This window comes from Arctopsyche grandis, chromosome 5 (genome assembly GCF_051622035.1).
Source record: "Arctopsyche grandis isolate Sample6627 chromosome 5, ASM5162203v2, whole genome shotgun sequence".
NCBI classification, from domain to species: domain Eukaryota; kingdom Metazoa; phylum Arthropoda; class Insecta; order Trichoptera; family Hydropsychidae; genus Arctopsyche; species Arctopsyche grandis.
The window spans coordinates 7481677-7501056 of record NC_135359.1 but is presented as its reverse complement, the minus strand read 5'-3'; the positions used below and the strand labels follow the sequence as shown (position 1 = coordinate 7501056).

Here is a 19380-nt window from a genome sequence, read left to right as displayed (position 1 = left end):
AGTTTTTTTATTTGTGTGCGAGTTATCTAGTCAATACTGAATGCTTTATAATACTTAATCAAAACATCACAATGTCAACCTTTTATTCGAGATGATTTAGCATAGAAATTGGATTTCTCTAATATGAAATATACATATAATTGATTTTTTCAATACTCAGTACCCAAAAAATTCATAAGCTTTGATATTTTTACGAATGCTTTAGATTTCGATAATGCGTTAATATTTACTAGATATTATGAATATAGGTAATGAGTATAGTAATACGATGACTCTAAGAATGTGTTCAAAACTAAAAAGCGACTTTCCAACTCAATTTAATAGTCGAGTGACGTTTTCACGAAAACCTAACCTTTCCATCTATCTAACCTGATACCAATTTATAGTTGAACTGTATTTTCCGTTGTAATATATTTTGACCAGTTGGAATGTGATTAGCCATATAAAGGTCTGTTCATACCTAGTCGGCACGTATCGGCAGCAGCAGGCAATCTGCAATTACGGACAGTATTCTTTAGTACTGTTGCGTAGGGGTGGGTGGAGGATCCAAGTAAAAGGCCAAAGTCGTTTCACAGCATTTATTGATGATTAAGGAGATACACACACTGGCAGTGCTCAGTCCAGAATGTCTTGATATCGCCTAAGTATCGCCTTATAAGGGATAGGTCTCTCAGGACATCTTCGACTTCCGATTTGTTTACCTATTGTTATCGTCACGTACTCGGATATGCATTCCCACGACACTCGGACCCACGGTATGGGTCACTTCTGAGAACTTCATGGGAATGCGACAGAGTACCGCTATCGCCGCATTCATTTTTTAGCCGACAGCACTTAGTTTGCCGATAATCCTCGAAACCAATTATAATGGTCGCACGGTGTCAGGGATGCGCCTCGGCTTAATCCGATTGCACTTAACCGACGGCTCTTTACTAACATCTTAGTTTAGTATACGTAACAGTACATTATATATTCATACTCCATTCGCGCATGTCCATTCATACGTTTCCATATAGAATGTACCAAAGAATACTGTACGTACTTGCAGGTTACCTGTTGCTGCCGATACGTGCCAACTAGGTATGAACAGACCATTAATCAACTTATGTATGTATGTAGGTTAGACGGATTATTATATATTCCAACTCAGAGAGATGTAATAAGTAAAGCCCGGATAAGCAGCGTGCCGCTCATTGTTCAAATGTTTTAAATGCATTGTTAAAGGTTTACAACAATTGAACAATTAGCGGCGCGCTTTGGGTCCGTACTCTAGTAATAAGAATAGAGAGGCCCTTACGAATAAATAATTGTTGTCAATTTTACGCGGTACGTCTCTATAAATACGCTACATCGCACGGAATACAATCCGATCAATTTACTTATAAAAATTTATCCCATGTTGTTTATTGTGTGTTTTTGAACAATTTTTACCGAAGCTTGCCCATCTTGTGAGTAATATAAACAAACAGAGAAGTTTTTATCAGACACGTCGAGCACCAAGCATCAAATACGACTGATGCTAAAATTATTTAGATCTGTCCGTGGACAGAATGTCACTTGACAACAAAAGAACACCTAAAGCCACTTCTATTAATATTATATTACATTTCTCTGTTCCAACTAGTCAAAATATTTTACAACTGGAAGATGAACTTCAGCAGAAACATATATATTGCATAGATTTACTCAATTTTAACTCTTGAGTGCTGACATCTTTTCTGTTGAAAGCCCGCCACGTTAAAAATTTTGCCAAAATTTCCAATTAGAACTATTTATAAATCCAATAGAAAGTAGGTGTAAAACTTGTAGCTAATCCAAACAAACCCTGGATAACTACCGCCGAAGATTTCGAGTTTTGTAAAGGTGTGTTTAGACTTTCTAATATAACTTGCGACAATATAAAATGAACAAAAGAAGTCTATTAATGAATGTATTTTTCCAAAACTAGTTCCATCTTCTTCATTGTTGTTAAAATGTAATGCTCACAATTTAAATTCCAAACCATAATCTAAAATACTCAGCAGTTAGGGATTTCCATCGGGTAATTCTTCTATGCTTATAAATTCAGAAATTCCAGTGTAAGCGAGTCTATATAAACGTTGACAAATGAATGACACGGATTACACGAACCATGTTCAATGCTACTTTTAAAGGCTTAGTAGGTAGTATTCTTGTTTATTTTTTACATGCAAAATTTACAACGCTGTGTTTTGCAGGCCTATGGACTTGTCAGCGAAACGCCGATCGGCGTTGGTTAGCATTCAAAGGGCTAAGCAAAATGCTAATCCTCGTGCAGGTACAATATAAGGGGTAAAATAAATGAAAATAATTTTTAAAAATACATTGGTGTGTTTTATTGTAAAAATACATATTTCAAAGTGCAGGTTAAATAATGTTACCTTACAAAATTGAAAAAATGAAAAATTTATGTACAAATTGCGTATTGCTTTTCACTTTGTCGTGACATAAAGAGCGATAGTCCAATATTCTGTTTAAATCCTACACCTATTAAAATTTTATTTGAGCAATGTTTGGTAGAATAAATTGTATAATACATTTATAGAGAAATTCCTATAAATAATTAAGACAAACTCTTGTCACTTAAACACACGTTTAAATAACTAGATATGTATTTTTTATATTTATTGTCTAGGTATATTAATATTGTGATCAAACTTGCGAATGAATCATCGCACTATTTTGGAGTTCTAAAATTAAATAATGTTACAAATTATTAGGAATTTTTTCGATTGAACCAATATCCGAAGAAAATTCTAACATTAGTTGATGGCACCTTTAAATGGTGTGTATTGACATAAATATTCAAAGAAAAACGGCAGTCGCTTGAAGTAAACATTTTCAAGCTTTCCAAATGTATGACAACATTTGCGCCAGTGATTATTTATATATGTATTATTTAAATATTTAAAAGTTCTATCAATTTGAAAACGAAGATGATTCCACTCTGAAGCAATTTGAAATTTAAAAATTTAATTCTGGTATTCTGTACAATGCAATAAAATCAAAATTATTTTATGGTATACAATTTTTATTGTCAATAAAATATTTTACTATAAATAATAATATTAATACATATATACATTGACCATTCAAATGCACGCACTTCCTTTCACATATTCACACTTGAAATCTACTAACTAGAAAGGGTGGTATCTGTGAAATTTGTTCAATTTGTGAATTTGATATATAAATCAGAATTTAATACATAATATTTATCAATAAAAAATGTAGCTTCGTTCGATAAATAATTATCTAATGAACCCTACGTTACGTGGGTTAGTTTTTCAAGAACCATATTTTGTATATAATTTACAATTTTTTTCCAACTACTCTAGCCTAGCTTAGCCTCGTTTAAATTTCAACACCACAAGTGTTATCACTAAGAATAAAGCTATCCATATGATGGTGGCAAGGAATCCATTGTACACGTCCGGCTCGGTGATAGCCCAACCTCTTGTAAGCATGGATCTCAGAGACGTTGTAGCCATCGTCAACGGTAGACCCAATGCTATATATCTCAACACCAAAGGCATACCCTCAATTGGCCAAATGACACCGCTGAGTAGAAGTGTCGGGTAGAATGAACCGAGAGCAAGTTGTATAGCATTCCTTTCCAACTCGCATATGGCAGATATGACGAAACCGAAGCACATTCCACATAGACCTATAAATGGTATTGATTTATTATTGAGTATGTATATTTGTATATTTGAATTTGAGAATTTAATTATACCTTGAAGAATTGTCAAAGTGACCACCCAGAAGATATCGCCCTGGCAATCTACTCCGAAGACGAGTATCATGAATATTAAAACAAGAGCTGTTTGTCCGCACATTACAACGAACTGTGTGATGACGTGTGAAGCGAGGATTTCTGCAGGCGTTACACCAGCAACCCAAGAACGATCCAGAAGCCCTTCAGTTCTTTCAATAATGAGAACCGATGATGTTAAAGCGACAGCAAGGAAGAAAACGATTCTGCAAAGATAAAATTTTATATAAAAAATTGAAATTGTGATGAGAATTGTTTGTATTAAATGTTGTATTAAAGTCTTATTACGTCAGGATTACTCCAGGAGCTACGAAATCTGTAAATGACGGATTGACCTTTCCATAAATGGGCTCTTTGAATTGTATGGGTATGTCGCCTAGTTTTGGATTTTCTTTACATGCTGTGAATAGATCCTGAAAAAAGTAAAATTAGATTATTGTTATGCAATAATGGACATAGTTAGTTTAATTTATATGTCTGTACAACTATGTATACCTTTGCAAAATCTCTATATGAGAATTGAAGATCTCGATTTAACATGAGTCCAATTTGCTGATTCGACATGTCCAACCAAACTCTTACTTCGGATTGATCCAACGTTTCATCGTCTGAATCTCGACCTGAAAATTATCTCACATATACAAAATTGAAAGTACGTTTGTTAGTATGTTCCCAGTCAAAATTTATATCTTCAATTTAAGCCCAACATACATAAATATGACCCTGAAAAGGTTTTAAATATAAGAATACACAATAATCACAATAATTCGAATGTTATTTGATTGTTTATATGCACATATCCTTTGACACTAGTATTGTATTTTATATTGACACCAGAATGTTTGTGAATAGTCTTAAAAAATAATAGCTTTGCTAGCATTTAACCCGTTGAATATGCTGGTACATTAAAAATCGCTTACCAATGAAGATTAACAATTAAAAGAACAATACTAATGTCCATACAATTAATTATTTTGAATAAAAACACCAATATTTTTTTTTACTACCGCCATCTATGTATAAAATTAATGACTACCAACTGTCACCGAGATAAAAAATCTTCGGATCTGAAATGCTTCTTATACGATATTTTATCTCTATCGTAATGGCGGAGGTTCCATTTACTTAGTGTATGAAAACGATCGGATAAGAGGCAAACTTTTTCCTGAATTGTAATCGTAAGTGAAACGTAAAGGTTTGTAATAATAAAAAAGTAAATTTTCAATTAGTATATAATTTTGACTATAGTAAGTATATTGGTTAAAAGATGTTTGACTGATAAAGATTTTATGGAATTTGATTTTATTTACCTAGAGCCATTCTTGCAACCATAGCATCAGTGAAATTTTCCGTGAAATAGAGAGCACCCCAGGCATCGCCACTTTTGATAGCACTTATTGCATCATCTACGGTTGCATATGGCACCTGTACTATCGTGTTGTTACTAAGATGCTGAAGATATCGACATGATAAATTCTTGAAAGAGCATCCTTCCAGATGATTGCACATACCTCCCATAGACCAATTTCCTACTTCGTGATTTACAATAGCCTGAAATAATATATATATAATTTATATAAGACATTGCTATACATATACATATATAAGAAAATGTTGAAAAAGAAATGCACTCACTAATTTAAGACCTGTCGGATCTCTACCGACAGCTAGACAGAAGAGGATTACTTGCATCACAGGCAAAGCGAAAATAAACAGCATTATACCGACGTTACGCCACATACGAAGGAAATTTTTTTGCAACAAAGCTCTCATTTTACCTTTAGTTGTTAACTGAAACAGAATAGTCATATTATGTAATCTTATTGGTTCAAAATTGGATGAAGTTTTGAATAAAAGATCCCACCAATGGTATGTTGTAGCTGTAACATATGTTACTATTACCGAATTTTCAACGTTTTGTTTTTATATTGTATAAAATATGGTTGTGGCTATTTGCAGGTATTATATCTGCGACAGGCGCAAAGTCTTCTGCGCATGCGCGTGAACTTATAATCGGATTATAATTTCTTACATTTAATGTATGCTAGACTTGTTTAATCAATCGTTCATTATACATGAGGCAAATAAATTTCGCACGCTATTATAATAGATTTATATCATTTAGATAGTTCGCGGCTTGCACTTGTATGTAGGTATTATACGTTGTATATGATAATAATTTTCTAGCAATTAATAATAATAACTAATTTGGATTATATTTTTTACTCTACATCACTTTACGAGTTTGGGCTAAATTTTAAGAGGTTTAAAACAAAATTTTAACAGTAAACACGCTGACAGTGACAGTTCACGTGCATGCGCAGAAGGCTTTGCGCCTGTCGCAGATATAGTACCTGCAAATAGCCAATAATTAGCTGATAAAGTACCTGCAAATTGCCAATAATTTACAGACATAGTACCTGCAAATAGCCACAACCATAACATATTTATCGTTTTGGATCCTTTATGCAGAACTGCGTCAGTTATTATATACATTTATAGTGAAATAAGCTTGCAATACTCACATTTAAAAGTGCAGAACAATCACCGCATTCTTTACAATCCACTCCTAAATCTGGGGTTGTAATTTTGTTGTGCTTCTGCGTGCAATAAATAAATATCATATTAAATTTCATGCAAAATATGATAATATGTATGAAGAATTGTGTCAAAATAATCTGATATTGTATAATATAAAGCTTTGAGCTGATGTAGTTATAAGTATGTGATTGATATTGGAGCGTTAGTGTCTGTGTATTTAAATATTATAAATCCATTGCAATACAATAGATGTAATTTGAATTTAAAGTGCTTATTTTTTTTATTTCGTGTGTGGGCACCTTATTTATAATACATTAGTGAGTTCATTCAATATGTCATTAATTTTGCATATAAAAAGTGATAAATCTTACATCAAAGTGGGTGCCTACTCCATTTGAACTATCTTGAATGAGAATTTCTTTACTTTGGTGGAAATTAAGGCCTACGACACCGGAATCTTCTATCACATATATAGGTTCGTCTTTTTTTCCCCAATTGAGGGAAGCTAATGAAATATTATTGCTAATGTTTAATTCAACGGGTTGATTAGCTTGACCTGTAAATGAACAAATTATGTTTTAATCACCATTTCCAATGCATATTATATATTATAAATAACAGTGCCAGAAGTACAAACCTTGTCGTCGTGATAGTTTTAAAAATACTTCTTCCAATGATTGACATCCATACATGGATAGAAGAACCTGGGGTGATTCTTCTGCCAGCAGCCTGCCGCTTCTCATCAAACCGATCTTTAATTTGAAACGAAAATCAGATTATATTTCAATGGAACACTATGTAAATGCGATATTAGATTGAATGCCATACCGCATGTGCTTGTCTAGCTTCTTCAATATAATGCGTTGTGATAATGACAGTCTTGTTTCCATCTCTCGTAATTTGCACCAAGTGATTCCAAATGGATTGACGCAGAAGGGGATCTACACCAACAGTGGGCTCATCTAGAATTAATAATTCTGGATCGTGCATTAAAGCCACTGCAAACGATACACGCCTTTGTTGACCACCGCTGAATAAAAACAGAACAATATGATTAGATTGATTGAAAGTCTTGATAAATTGAACTCATAAAAGATTTTTAAGCTTCAATCAGAACTTTTTAGTATTGCTTTAGATTTTTCCACATTTAAAATGCCATAATCTATTAGAATTTAGTCAAATAATAAGAGTTTATCATTAGCAATTGGAAGTGTGTCAATTCAATGGAGGAGATTTCAATATACATAGCAGTGACTATGGAGTATTTTAATTAACTTTTCAAATTCCAAGAACAATTTTTCCAATTAAAGACTATTAAATTACTATTAAAGATTTGTTTAATAAAATTGGCAACAGTTTTTAGCTAATTCACAGGTATTAATCAATAAGATTTTAAAGTTTAAATATGATAGCTTGTAAGACATTATTGGGAATATTTTTGCTCACTAATTAATTAGTTGGTGCTTCTCAGCAGTAGATTGGGCTATCAGAAACATATTTTCTTATTTATTGGTTGTCACGATAAATGTTACACTTTGAACCAAATTTACCAAATGATCCTATTTATTATAACGATGCGGTGCAAACGATCGACAAGCGCCAGAGAGACTGAACCACAGATTAACGACACGTGTTATGCGTGCGCACTGCTCGCACTTACACTAAGCGAAATCTACCCGAAGTCCCGACATACCTACCCTGTATACGTTCTGTGCTTCTGATACTTTAGTTCCGAATTTTGACTTATTAAACTCGCCAGAAAGATCCAACTCAATTTTAATAATTGCATCTGTGCACATCGAAAGGTTACTCGTCATCTGATGTGCAATCTAATTGGATGGCTGATGTGCAGCCATCCAATTAATCTGTGGTTCAGTCTGTCTGGCGCTTGTCGATCGTATACACCAAACCCTTATTATAATTATAAGCCTCTTCTATATTTCACTTCGCTTTTTCGTCTGATAACATTTTGGTTTTTTTTTTGTTTTATATAAAAGATAATAAACGACCTAATTTGGAGAGGGAGTAAAATGATTGGTGAAAATGTGATAATGTAACGATTACACGTTGTGAATCATTCTGAGAAGAAAGAAAACAAAATGTAAATTCCAACATTTGGTGATTTCAGATGCTCTAGACGAGCTTATGTGCAGCTAAAAGCCCTAATCAATCATGAATGGTAGTGAAATTGTGTGAGATAAGTCGACCGTCCCAACATTAACCTTGTCAATTGGACGAGAGTTTTCACGTTGCGCAAATGTTGAATAAACCATGACGGAAGACGAAAGTGGGTAGCCACAATGTGTGACGCGGCGATGGGTGGTGACGCAAGAGTGGGTCTCGCGAGACACCAAAACCAGTATGTGTATACCAGCTGGGTGGGTGAAGACATTGCGGCTGAAATCAAGAGTGGGACACTCTTCATTTCTCTGCACACGCTTCACACGCACACGCAATCCCATCCAAACTGGTTGAATTCCATTAAGAGAATCGACGATAAAATACTCCACCAAAAAACAAGTACCATTATACGAGCAATTTAAACAGCACTCGGAGATGGCGGCACTGTCACGCGTATCGGCACCCAATTACGTGTGACAGCATTAAATCACTTTATGATTTGTCCCTAAATCTTTAGAGCTTCATAGGAATTTTAGTGTTGGGGTGCTCAATGAAGTGGAACCGTAAAATTATAGTCTGCTATAGCACTATCCGCGTGGCCACCGGTGGTACACGCCGGGTTGAACGTGTTAAGCGATATTTTATCTCTATCGTAATGGCGGAGGATCCATTTACTTATATTGATGACCAAAATGAGCAATATGGCAAAGTATGAAAACGATCGGATAAGAGGCAAACTTTTTCCTGAATTATAATCGTAAGTGAAACGTAAAAGAGGTATGTAAAAAATGGAGCAGGATCAGAGTTACAATGGGGTCTGAATTTTCTGCCGGCGGATCTGCATTGAGCAGTAAATAACATATTAGTGAAGTCAAAGCCTATAATGAAAAAATTATTAGATATAGCGTGAAAAAGATAAAATTATAAGCTTTTAACCAGTTAGAATCTGACAAGACGATGGGTGGCGGAAAGTTGAACATATAAGGCTACTCGCCTTCAAACGTCAATGTTTTTAAAAATTTTGAGTCGTTACATGTCTTTATTACGATTATATTTCACCATCGAACTATCAGAAGCGATTTAAATTTCTATTGGTGATCAAAACCACGCAAAATGGCAAAGTTTCAAACCGATCGGAATAATGTAGGAATTTCGACTGAATCATTAGTGAAGCGAAACATAGTAAGGCTTTGTAAAATTATTAGCGAAGCTAAACATAGAAAAGCTTTGTAAAAAAGGCTGTAAATTAAGTCACATCATGTCAATCTTCAATCTCTGCTCATAAACAATATTGATATTCAATTTTTAGTTTAAAAAAGCTGCATTTAAATAAATATATCAGAGTGAAAATTTATATTCCATGGCAGTGTCATCCCTTAAATATGGTATTTATAATAAATATATATTTCAAAACTAGGTAAAAAAATAATAGTTGAACAAACATGATGGTTTAATTTTTTCTAATAATTTAGCACTATAATGTATTGAGATTTGTTTAGGGTTTGTTAATGATCATTTACAATCAAGCTTTTGTTTAGTTTTTTCGAAATTGTTTGGTCAGTATATTTTTATCCAGTTGATATATGTAAGTATTGACCAAATTAATTTCAATAAAAAATTATTACAAGGTAACACGCTATGATTCAGAGTTGATTTTTATGTCTTTAGATTTTTTATCTCTTTAGTTATTGTGTTTGTTTATTATAATATTACATATATGAATTAGTTTTCAAATAATTTTGAACAGTTGAAAAAATATTTCAACTGTTTTTTTTCCTTTTAAATGAAACTGACATGTCATTATATAGAAAGATACTTCATACAGAGTGTTCTATAATTATGTATCATTGAAAAAGTTCGATGTTTAAAAAACGATAGAGCACGTCCAGTTTTTTTCGCGAATTATATAAATACTCGTATATAATATAATAAACATTCAACGTAATAACTTTCTAAAATTTCCGAAGTGGCTCGATTTAGGCAACGTTTCAAATTATTCAAATTCATGTTTATAACACAACAATACCATGAATTTTTTTATTTAAGTTCATTGATGCAAACGTTACGGCATATTCGCAAACAGATTAATGAACACTGTTAAGCTCTAATAATCTGGCAGAATTCAGGCGTAACTTTCTGCCGCAACATTTGTGGTTTTAAAACCAACCTGAGGTTTTTCACCAATCTGTTTTGGCTGGGTAAGTCGAGGAAGTTCAGAAGGAATTGGAGGCGATCGGATATCTCTGTCGTTTCCATGCCGAAAATCCACCCGAAGTACATCATGGTCTCTTTTATGGAAAACTCCCCATACAGGGCTATTTCTTGGGGCATGTAACCTACTCGCTTTCCCGGCACACCAGATCCTGAAAATGAAAAAAACATTTAATAAAAAATAATAAAAATATATATGTATACATATATATATTTTTTAATATTTGTAGAATAATCTTTAATGTCAAACCTAATCATAGGATAAAACATGTGCTAAGTCGGCCTCAAACCATCAACCGATTGAATTATACTTAGTGCTACAACCAAAATCAGACCTGGAGTCACAAATCCAAGGTCTGGCCAGCAGAAACCAGTGGGATTTGAACCCGTGACCACTTTGTTCAAAGCATTACATACTAACCACTAGTCTATTTTTCTGGTTCTGTTCTTATTAATACTGACGTTTGTATTTTTTAGTAGTTTAGATAAAAAGATTTACCTTTTGTTCCAGGTTTTCCTCCCAGCACCCATATTTCACCGGAGTCCAACCTTCTTCTGCCAACTATGCAGGAAAGCAACGTTGTTTTTCCACAGCCTGATGCCCCAAGGAGACCATATCTAAAAGTCAGTAAATATACACATTAATTTCTATCAATTCATAACATCTTGATACATGAAAGTTGATGATTTGATACGTAGTGAATAGTGTTTACGTTACGGCTGATATTACACAAGGACGTATGCATTTTGTTTTCAATACTTTAATTATCTGATTGAAAATTTAAATAATTCGCACGACAATTTATGCAAACCTGTTTTTATATAGCAGAAAATATCAATTATAGTAATGTTTTTTGTTTATTATTTGCATTAATGTTTTTACAGATGGACTTGTATGTACTACTTACATACAAATGTAGTATATGTACATACATACATATCCTCCTTTCAATTTTATATTGCATGTAGTAAAAATTATGCATAATAATATGACTATGTTATGCATGTTTGTATAATACGTTCATACCTTCGAAAAACCTACTTTCTTTGCGTTTAATTTACATGCATTTTAATAGATTCTCATTATGAAACTTCAATTAGATGACTCAAAGTTTATCAACTTCTAATTTCTGTGAAGACTGATAACTAACCCTTCTACCTATTCAATTAATAGAATTTTGCCTATGAAATTTATTTTAGTCATTCTGACCTCATATTATATATCCCACTGCTGACACCAATGAAATGCGACTTTGTATGGTTATTTAAATGAGGGCTAACTTCTTCTTTATGCGGTAATTTTGATTCAAATACTAATCTTTTCAACAAGTCCTAGCTTTTTTTATTGTATTCAAGGAAGTACGCAGGCCTTTTTAGAAGTTATTATGACATATCGGAATAAACTCACAATATTTTGGTATTAGAAGTGGGATGTTTGGACTCAAGATGACTTATTAAGTATGTTTGGATTAATATTAAACTTTTACAATGTATATTCATGCGCACTACTCCAAGACTTGTTAAGATCGTTATATTTCTCGTCTGTCATTTTCGTCCTGTTGACTTACATTACATATGCATATATGTATGTATGTTACACATGAGCAATTTTCTCGACACGCAATGTTTGCTAATCGCAGATAATCGTGTGTGGTCGTTTTAAAATGTTGCAAATGAATTGAATTACGATTAGTGGTTGCGGTGGAGATTGCAGCACTTAAGCCGTTCGATTATCCTCATACACCTTGACTCGTGGGTCACCCTGCAATTGCCATAAGTTGGCAAACAACGAGTAATTAACGACGGTGACTGACGACGAGGTTGCCATTGCTTATGAGGTTAAAAAAACGTCGTTTATGACATGGATAATTGAAACTGCTAATTGTACTCTCGGAAGTTTGTATTATATAATATGTATGGATGACAGCTTACATGGTTCCTTTGGCGACAGTCATGTTCAGATTGCTCAGCACCGGGATGTTATTCTTCTTTGAACCGTACGATTTGAAAGCATGTCTGACACATACAGCTTGCTGCCTCTTGCTCCATACCTGAAATTAAATTGAATCATGCAGGTATATTGTGTTGGTATAGTGGTGCATGTGCTAATTAAGAAGTGTAGCTAAAGCTACTGGGTCCGTTGGTAAAATCGTCAGATTTCTCGTTTTAACTTTGTATTGTAACATTTTGGTCGACTAGAGCCTTTCCTTAAATACTCAATAATAAAAAAAAAAAAACTATATACAGGTTTATTTTTTTCAAGTAAACAAATGTTTTTTCTTAGGTGCTTGTTCTATGCTCGTTATGCTAGTTGATTATTTGTATGAATAAACTATAATTGTATCAAAGTTTAACTCTCGGAGTAAAGAACTATTTGCGGCCCGGTACTATTTGCACTATTTGCGGCCCGGTACTCAATCTTCAGCAGTTCATGAGACTATTTTTCAAACTAGCTACATCGTAATAAGCAGTAGGTACTAATCGTTATTTAAAAGTGTATAAACGATGCCCAGGAGCTAAGCTTTAATATAGAAAAAAAATAGTTTAGGTCGACCTTGGGTTGCTATCCTGTGAGTTGATACCGATTCGAGAATGTTGGTAGATCTCATTTTACTTTTAATTCCTTCCCGAGCTAGTTATATTAAACAGTCGCGTCTACAATATCATAGTTTCACCCCTACCGCCCCTCATAACGACACTAGCTTATCCCTTTGATTGCTGACCAACGCTGATCGGCGTTTTGCTGACAAGTATATGTACCTACAAAGCGCCGATATGCGTTGTATATTGATCTTGTACAAATTAAACAAGAATACTGCCTGCTAAGCCTTTAAAGGTAGCATTTAAAAAAATGCATTGAATATGAGTCGTATAAAGACTGAATTTATAACCATAGCAGAATTTCTTGATGGAAATGCCTAACTGCTGAGTATTTTAGATTGTGGCTTGGAATTTAGATTGTGAGCATTACATTTTAACAACAATGAAGAAGATGGAACTAGTTTTGGAAAAATACATTCATTTGTTTACTTTATTTTGTTGCAAGATATATTAGAGAGTCTAAACACACCTTTACATAACTTGAAATCCTCGGCGGTAGATATCTAGCGTTTGTTTGGATTAGCTACAATTTTTTTATACCTGCTTTCTATTGGATTTCTAAATAATTCTAGTTGGAAATGTTGGCGAAATTTTCAGTGTGGTGGGCTTTCAACAGAAAAGACCCCAGCATTCAAAGGGTTAAACATGTACATGTATATATATATGCACATATATAATATTTAAGGAAAATTTAGGTGATGATCATGAGAAATAATGCGCTGTAGGTTGCTTTTTTTTAATGAAACCATTTAACATACTAATTTTTGAATCATGGAATCATTACAATAGGGCAGAGCATCGTAACCTTTGGATATTCGCGGCACACATTGTTTACGACTCGTAGAGTTTGTCAGCTACGTATATATGTACTTCATCGGCAGTCGTTAGTTATTCCGTATATGCGTAGGGACAAAACGCTAACTAACATTGGTTTTCTCCCTCACCCGCGATCTCACTCGCACGCATTAGGCCGAAGTGCTGTTCGGGGAACACATATTACCGCGGTGCACAGGTTACGATGCTCTGCAATAGGGAATCTATAAGGGAATCATTACATTAGGATATTGTTAATTAATAAAGGCTGTAGTCCAAAACTTTTCAAACTGACTCGTTTGAACTGAAGTAAGGGTTTGTCGTCCTTGATCTACTGTGCTATTGATTGTATCACTAAATTTTTGTTCGATGCAACTTACACTTACAGTACTCTGTTGCGTTTGAAGTGTTTTGTTGTTCGCATGGTTCAACATTGAGTCCATCTTGTGCTCTTTCGTGTCCTCCCCTCCCCCTCCGCCTGTCCCACCGCCGTTCATGGCGATGCCCTCTCTGTAAAAAAAGACAAAAACCATTTGAAATAGTTGAAAATGGTTCCAAATTGAAAAGGTTACAGGTAAAGTGTTCGAAGTGATGTTTTCATTTCCTGTTACTTTGAGCGATACGCAACGTGCTGCTTTACATTTGCTGTCTTCGCAGCTTTTACCACATGCATATACATATGCTGGGTCTGCTATTTTTTGTATTGATGTTTCACAACGGTGCGTGAACAATGTAAATAATACTCGACGTGTGTTTAAACTTGCATATGGGTAAAGAACTTTAGTCGAAAGTATTAAGTTTATGTTTTTCCTCATTGCAAAATACCATATAAGCTACAATTCCGCTAGGTCCTAACTAGTCCGGCAACGTTGTATGATTACATTAAAATAGTAAGTATAGTTTAATCTTTATGCTGCTGATTTGGCATAAGCTTATCTCAATGTTCGAAATATAATACTCGTAATACTAATACATGTTATTTATGGCAGGATTATATATTGTACATGGCGTGTTTCTGAACGCGGTTTATTTATGGAAAGTTCAAGCACTTCAGATAAAAGTAAGGCTAACAAGGACAGCAGGTGTACTTCAGCTTGAAGGTTGCCAGCTTGTTGTGAACGTGTTCAGGATTAATAAAGAAATCTGTATTTAACATTTTTTTGAAAAAAAGCTTCGAGGGTTTTATAAACTGTAATATACTAGAGTAGGATTCATAATTTGTTTACTATTGCTACGTATGTAAAAACTTTTCTGGTGAGAAGCTACTTTTTACATCAAGAGATGATTTAAGGCTTGTTGAAATTGAAAGTTAGATTATGATATGTAGATTGTGGACCTTCTCAGAAAGCATTCTTCATTGTGGTTTTTATTCGACCTAACTCATCTTTCTGCGCAAGCTTCGTAGTATTGCATTTTCCACGTATCATGTCAGTTTAAGAATTATGTCAGTTTAAGAAGAGTCTTCATTCTCAAACTAAGAAGAGCTTTGGAATCATTAATATGTAACGTATTAGAAAAAAAAACTACACCACTTTGTTCGAATATATCGATAGTAAAATGATATCTTAATTTTCCATCGGTTTTTAAGCAATATTGTACGTAATAAAGTAGTTTCTCGTAAATAGGTATCTACACAATGGATGTGAACAAGAAATCAAAAGGAAAATAAATATATTGAAGATCTGAATCTAAATATTGCTGTATTGCGATCAAGTTAAAGTTACAGTTTGGGAAAAGAGGAAACAATAGGTAATATGTATTGGAACTATAATATTCTTGAGTATAGTCGATCGTTTGAAAGATGAGATCGATTGCCAGCAAGTAATTATTTATGTAATTACTAGTTAGGCAGTTCGATCACAAGTAATTATGCCTAAGTACATAAATACTACATAAAAAATGACGTATGGTCGAATTGCCTAACTAGTAACTTCACAAATAATTAATTGCTAGCAATCCATCTCATCTTTCTAAACCTATGTACTAGCAAACGATCGAATATACTCTAGAGCGGATCGTTGGTAAACTGATTTGTTTTTTATTGAAGCTGTAACGTGAGACGAAGTGGCTAGTCATTCTGTTGCTGAATCACATTACCAGAAATGGTTGAACTTTGAGCCTTTAGCATCAAGATCCTTGGTGACGAGGAAAAATTACGGTTCAACGGTTGAAAGCATTATCGTTATATTCGTTAATCAAATCAACCAAGACAATTCAGATAAGACATCAGAGCAGACACGTTCGTATCTTTAACCTTTGATAAAAAATAGGGCGATACGAAGTTGCAGTACTTGGAAGTTGTGGCATACCAGTTTGCATCGATGCGAATTACATAGTTGCGCAAATGTCGATTACGCGAGGAGAGAACCAGTATTAAAAAGTATTACATTTAATTTCGGCGAAATGGTAATACACATTGCAGAAAGGCGTATCTTGTAGGAACCATCTGGGCCAAGGTTGAAAGAACGATTTTGAAAGCGCACCAACCAGCTGGTTAAGGACAACGACTCTTCACGAAATTCGATGCGTAACATCGTAGCCATAACTCAAAATGGAGATCGAAAGACTTCGATCGAGGAAAACGAGCGTAATCGCAATATTGGGTCAGCGTGTGTGAGAAAATATAGGTGGGGACAACCTTAATCGATAACTTCCCGTATAATTTGTGCCGCTTCATTGAATAATGTGAAATATTGCGAAACACGGAAATGGTAGGAATGTGTTTTGCTCTCCGGGTGCAATTTGCAAGCTCTCATTTTATGATTTTAATTCGTTTGTAATGTGTTAACTCCTCTTGGGAGAGAGATATGTATGTATGTTGTGGTAAAAACGGTTCAATTATAATACATTTGCGCAATAGGAGCTCGGTTAAGTTTTGACGCGTCGAAAAATCGGTGGAAAGTTTCATTGAATTACACCGATTAAATATATTAATGTTTCTGCGTACGTATCGAGCAAGGTTTATTGCACTGTAGGTTATTGTTATGCGAATCGGATGCATCATTCGCTTTATAATTAGCCTTGTGAAAAATTCAAAGTACGTAAACGAGGTGACTCAAACGAAGCTCGTTGACAAGTCGCCGTATAATATTTCATATATGTATATGCGATTTATATGAATATTTTCCATTGGAAAATTTACCGTGTTGTGCGGAGGCCGATCAAGGCCCTTTCAGCTGGATGAATAATTTACTAGTGTGGACTTCGTGCCCGGTTACTGTTTTTCATCTGTCAAAATACGTCACAATCTCGTGTAGACGTTTATCGAAATGCAAATAAAGGGGCACAAAGGTCGTGGCATATTTCCGACAGCGTGGAGATTTTTTTGTCGTCGTTAATTGGTCGTAAAGTGTCAGTTTTTCCGCACGTTTCTACGTTGACGTTTCGCTCGAAAATATTCATATTGTATTGGTTGGGAAATTTGTTCGCAAATACAGACGACGCGAACGCAAAAACCGGATATTGGATGCAGGGTTTCGCAATTCTGAAAGGCCGACTTGTGTCGTAAGAAACGGAAAACCCGCAGATTGTGACTCCGTTGCTTGGGAAATTTTCCGAGTGCTGGTGAAAAAACGACGGAAGATTTCCTACGATCGATCGTGTGACCTATAATTTTTATTATCATAATTGAATGTGCCGACTCGGCTCTGTGGGAAAATCCGTGGAAAAGTTTACTATATGATTCAATTGAATATGGTAGTCGCGATTGTCATCAATACTTCAGAAATGTCATATAAACAAAAAGGAAATAGTAGAACGTATAAGCAGATAACATTAACTGTTGGAAAAGTCTTCTATTGAATTGATGTTTTCAAGGCACGTTTACTACTAACAAATAAAGTAAAACTCAGTTTAAATATTACTCAATATACATACACATGATTGGAATATTTTCAAGATAAAAGGCTAGGCTCTGCAAGAACAAGAAAGCGTTTAAAAGTATGATACAGTTCATGTTAAGAAAAAAAAAAAAATTATACTTTGGGAAAAGCCGATGGACTCAATTTTTAAGTTGTTCTAAGCTGCCATATTCGGGTTGCCCCTGAGTGACATCTATGGTACTAAACTTTTACATATGTATATTGAAATTATATTTCAATAGTGGTAATATGGTGGGTAGGATGGTTTTTGTCAATTTGATGAGGAACCGTTGCAACACGCCCAATGCGCCTTCCTGTCCAATTACATATATACATCGATAAACAATTTATAGAGAAAGTTATTGATAGACACATCTATGAATAAATTTGACAAAGATTTTTGCAGTATTTTATAAATCAGCAAATTCGGGATGTTAAAAACTCAAATTTCACGAGAAATAGAATAAGGTTCTATTTAGTTGGATCTGTTTCAATGAAATCAGATAAATTGGCATGCTCCGATAGGAAACGATCGACTTGGAGTTATAAATATCCAACTCTGACGAGCAACACTACAGAAAATACTCGGAATATATATTTTTAATCGGTCAGCCCACGGGATCGAACCCGGCAAACTTTCGGTGGTTAGCATCAACGCAAACATCAAGCTATGCTGCTGGCTAAAAGTGTTGTTAATACACTTCACTACATGAAGTAAGATCATTAGTAAATAAATATGTAAGCTAAACTATTGATGAATCGAATTGAAATTGTGTAATATAATATATATTTTTTTTATATTATTTCAATCGAACATGTACATTTGCCTTTACAGATCGCTCCAAAGCGACAAGTGTACTTATACAGATACAATACAATATAATACAAGCATGTTTATACAATGCGAATTCATATAAACATCATCCACAGTGACATTTATGGAGACATTTTTGCTGTATTTTATTATATAAATAAATTGCCCAGAATCAAGGCCCTTGAATAACTTGAGATTTGCAAGAGATATTGGAAGGGAAATGCCAATTTACGGGAACCGTTTCAATGAAACTCGGATAAATTGGCAAACTCTGAAAGGAGACGATCGACCAGCAGTCACAAACCAAGGTCTGGCCAATAGCTACTAGTGGGAATCGAACCGTGACCACTCTAAAGCATAATATGATAGTCCACGCTGCTGGTTATATGGCTATATGAAAAATTGATTTGAAAGATACTCACTATTAGAAAGAAGCTGAATGTTTATTATATATCATTGTTTTACTTACGAATGTTTAGAAATGTATCAAAGAAAATGTATGGATTGAAGAAAACCACCTTTGGAAAGGTCATTTGATTTATCAATGAAAGAATTATCATAAGAATGGTCAAATATACCTAAATAGATACGATGTTTGTGAAGAAAGTGAGTTGATAGGGTTCGAA

The 19380-nt window shown here is 34.2% G+C and overlaps 1 protein-coding gene across 3 annotated transcripts in view; it reads right to left on the bottom strand.

The window, feature by feature from the left end:
- Nucleotides 1-2334: 2334 nt before the first annotated feature.
- snu (ABC-type transporter snustorr) overlaps nucleotides 2335-19380 on the bottom strand; it is a 71186-nt gene continuing 54140 nt past the window's right edge. The window contains exons 2-15 of one of the 3 annotated variants that reach the window (XM_077430340.1): nucleotides 14467-14590; nucleotides 12599-12717; nucleotides 11166-11284; nucleotides 10623-10818; nucleotides 7163-7364; nucleotides 6972-7086; nucleotides 6706-6890; nucleotides 6319-6393; nucleotides 5429-5584; nucleotides 5104-5344; nucleotides 4289-4413; nucleotides 4082-4206; nucleotides 3755-3999; nucleotides 2335-3685 (exon numbers count right to left, since the gene is read on the bottom strand). In XM_077430340.1, the coding sequence (XP_077286466.1) occupies nucleotides 3363-3685; nucleotides 3755-3999; nucleotides 4082-4206; nucleotides 4289-4413; nucleotides 5104-5344; nucleotides 5429-5584; nucleotides 6319-6393; nucleotides 6706-6890; nucleotides 6972-7086; nucleotides 7163-7364; nucleotides 10623-10818; nucleotides 11166-11284; nucleotides 12599-12717; nucleotides 14467-14590 (2350 nt within the window). In that variant the 3' untranslated portion in view covers nucleotides 2335-3362. Of the gene's footprint in view, nucleotides 3686-3754; nucleotides 4000-4081; nucleotides 4207-4288; nucleotides 4414-5103; nucleotides 5345-5428; nucleotides 5585-6318; nucleotides 6394-6705; nucleotides 6891-6971; nucleotides 7087-7162; nucleotides 7365-10622; nucleotides 10819-11165; nucleotides 11285-12598; nucleotides 12718-14460; nucleotides 14591-19380 lie in introns of all 3 variants that reach the window. The other 2 variants (XM_077430341.1, XM_077430342.1) reach the window with 2 other exon arrangements.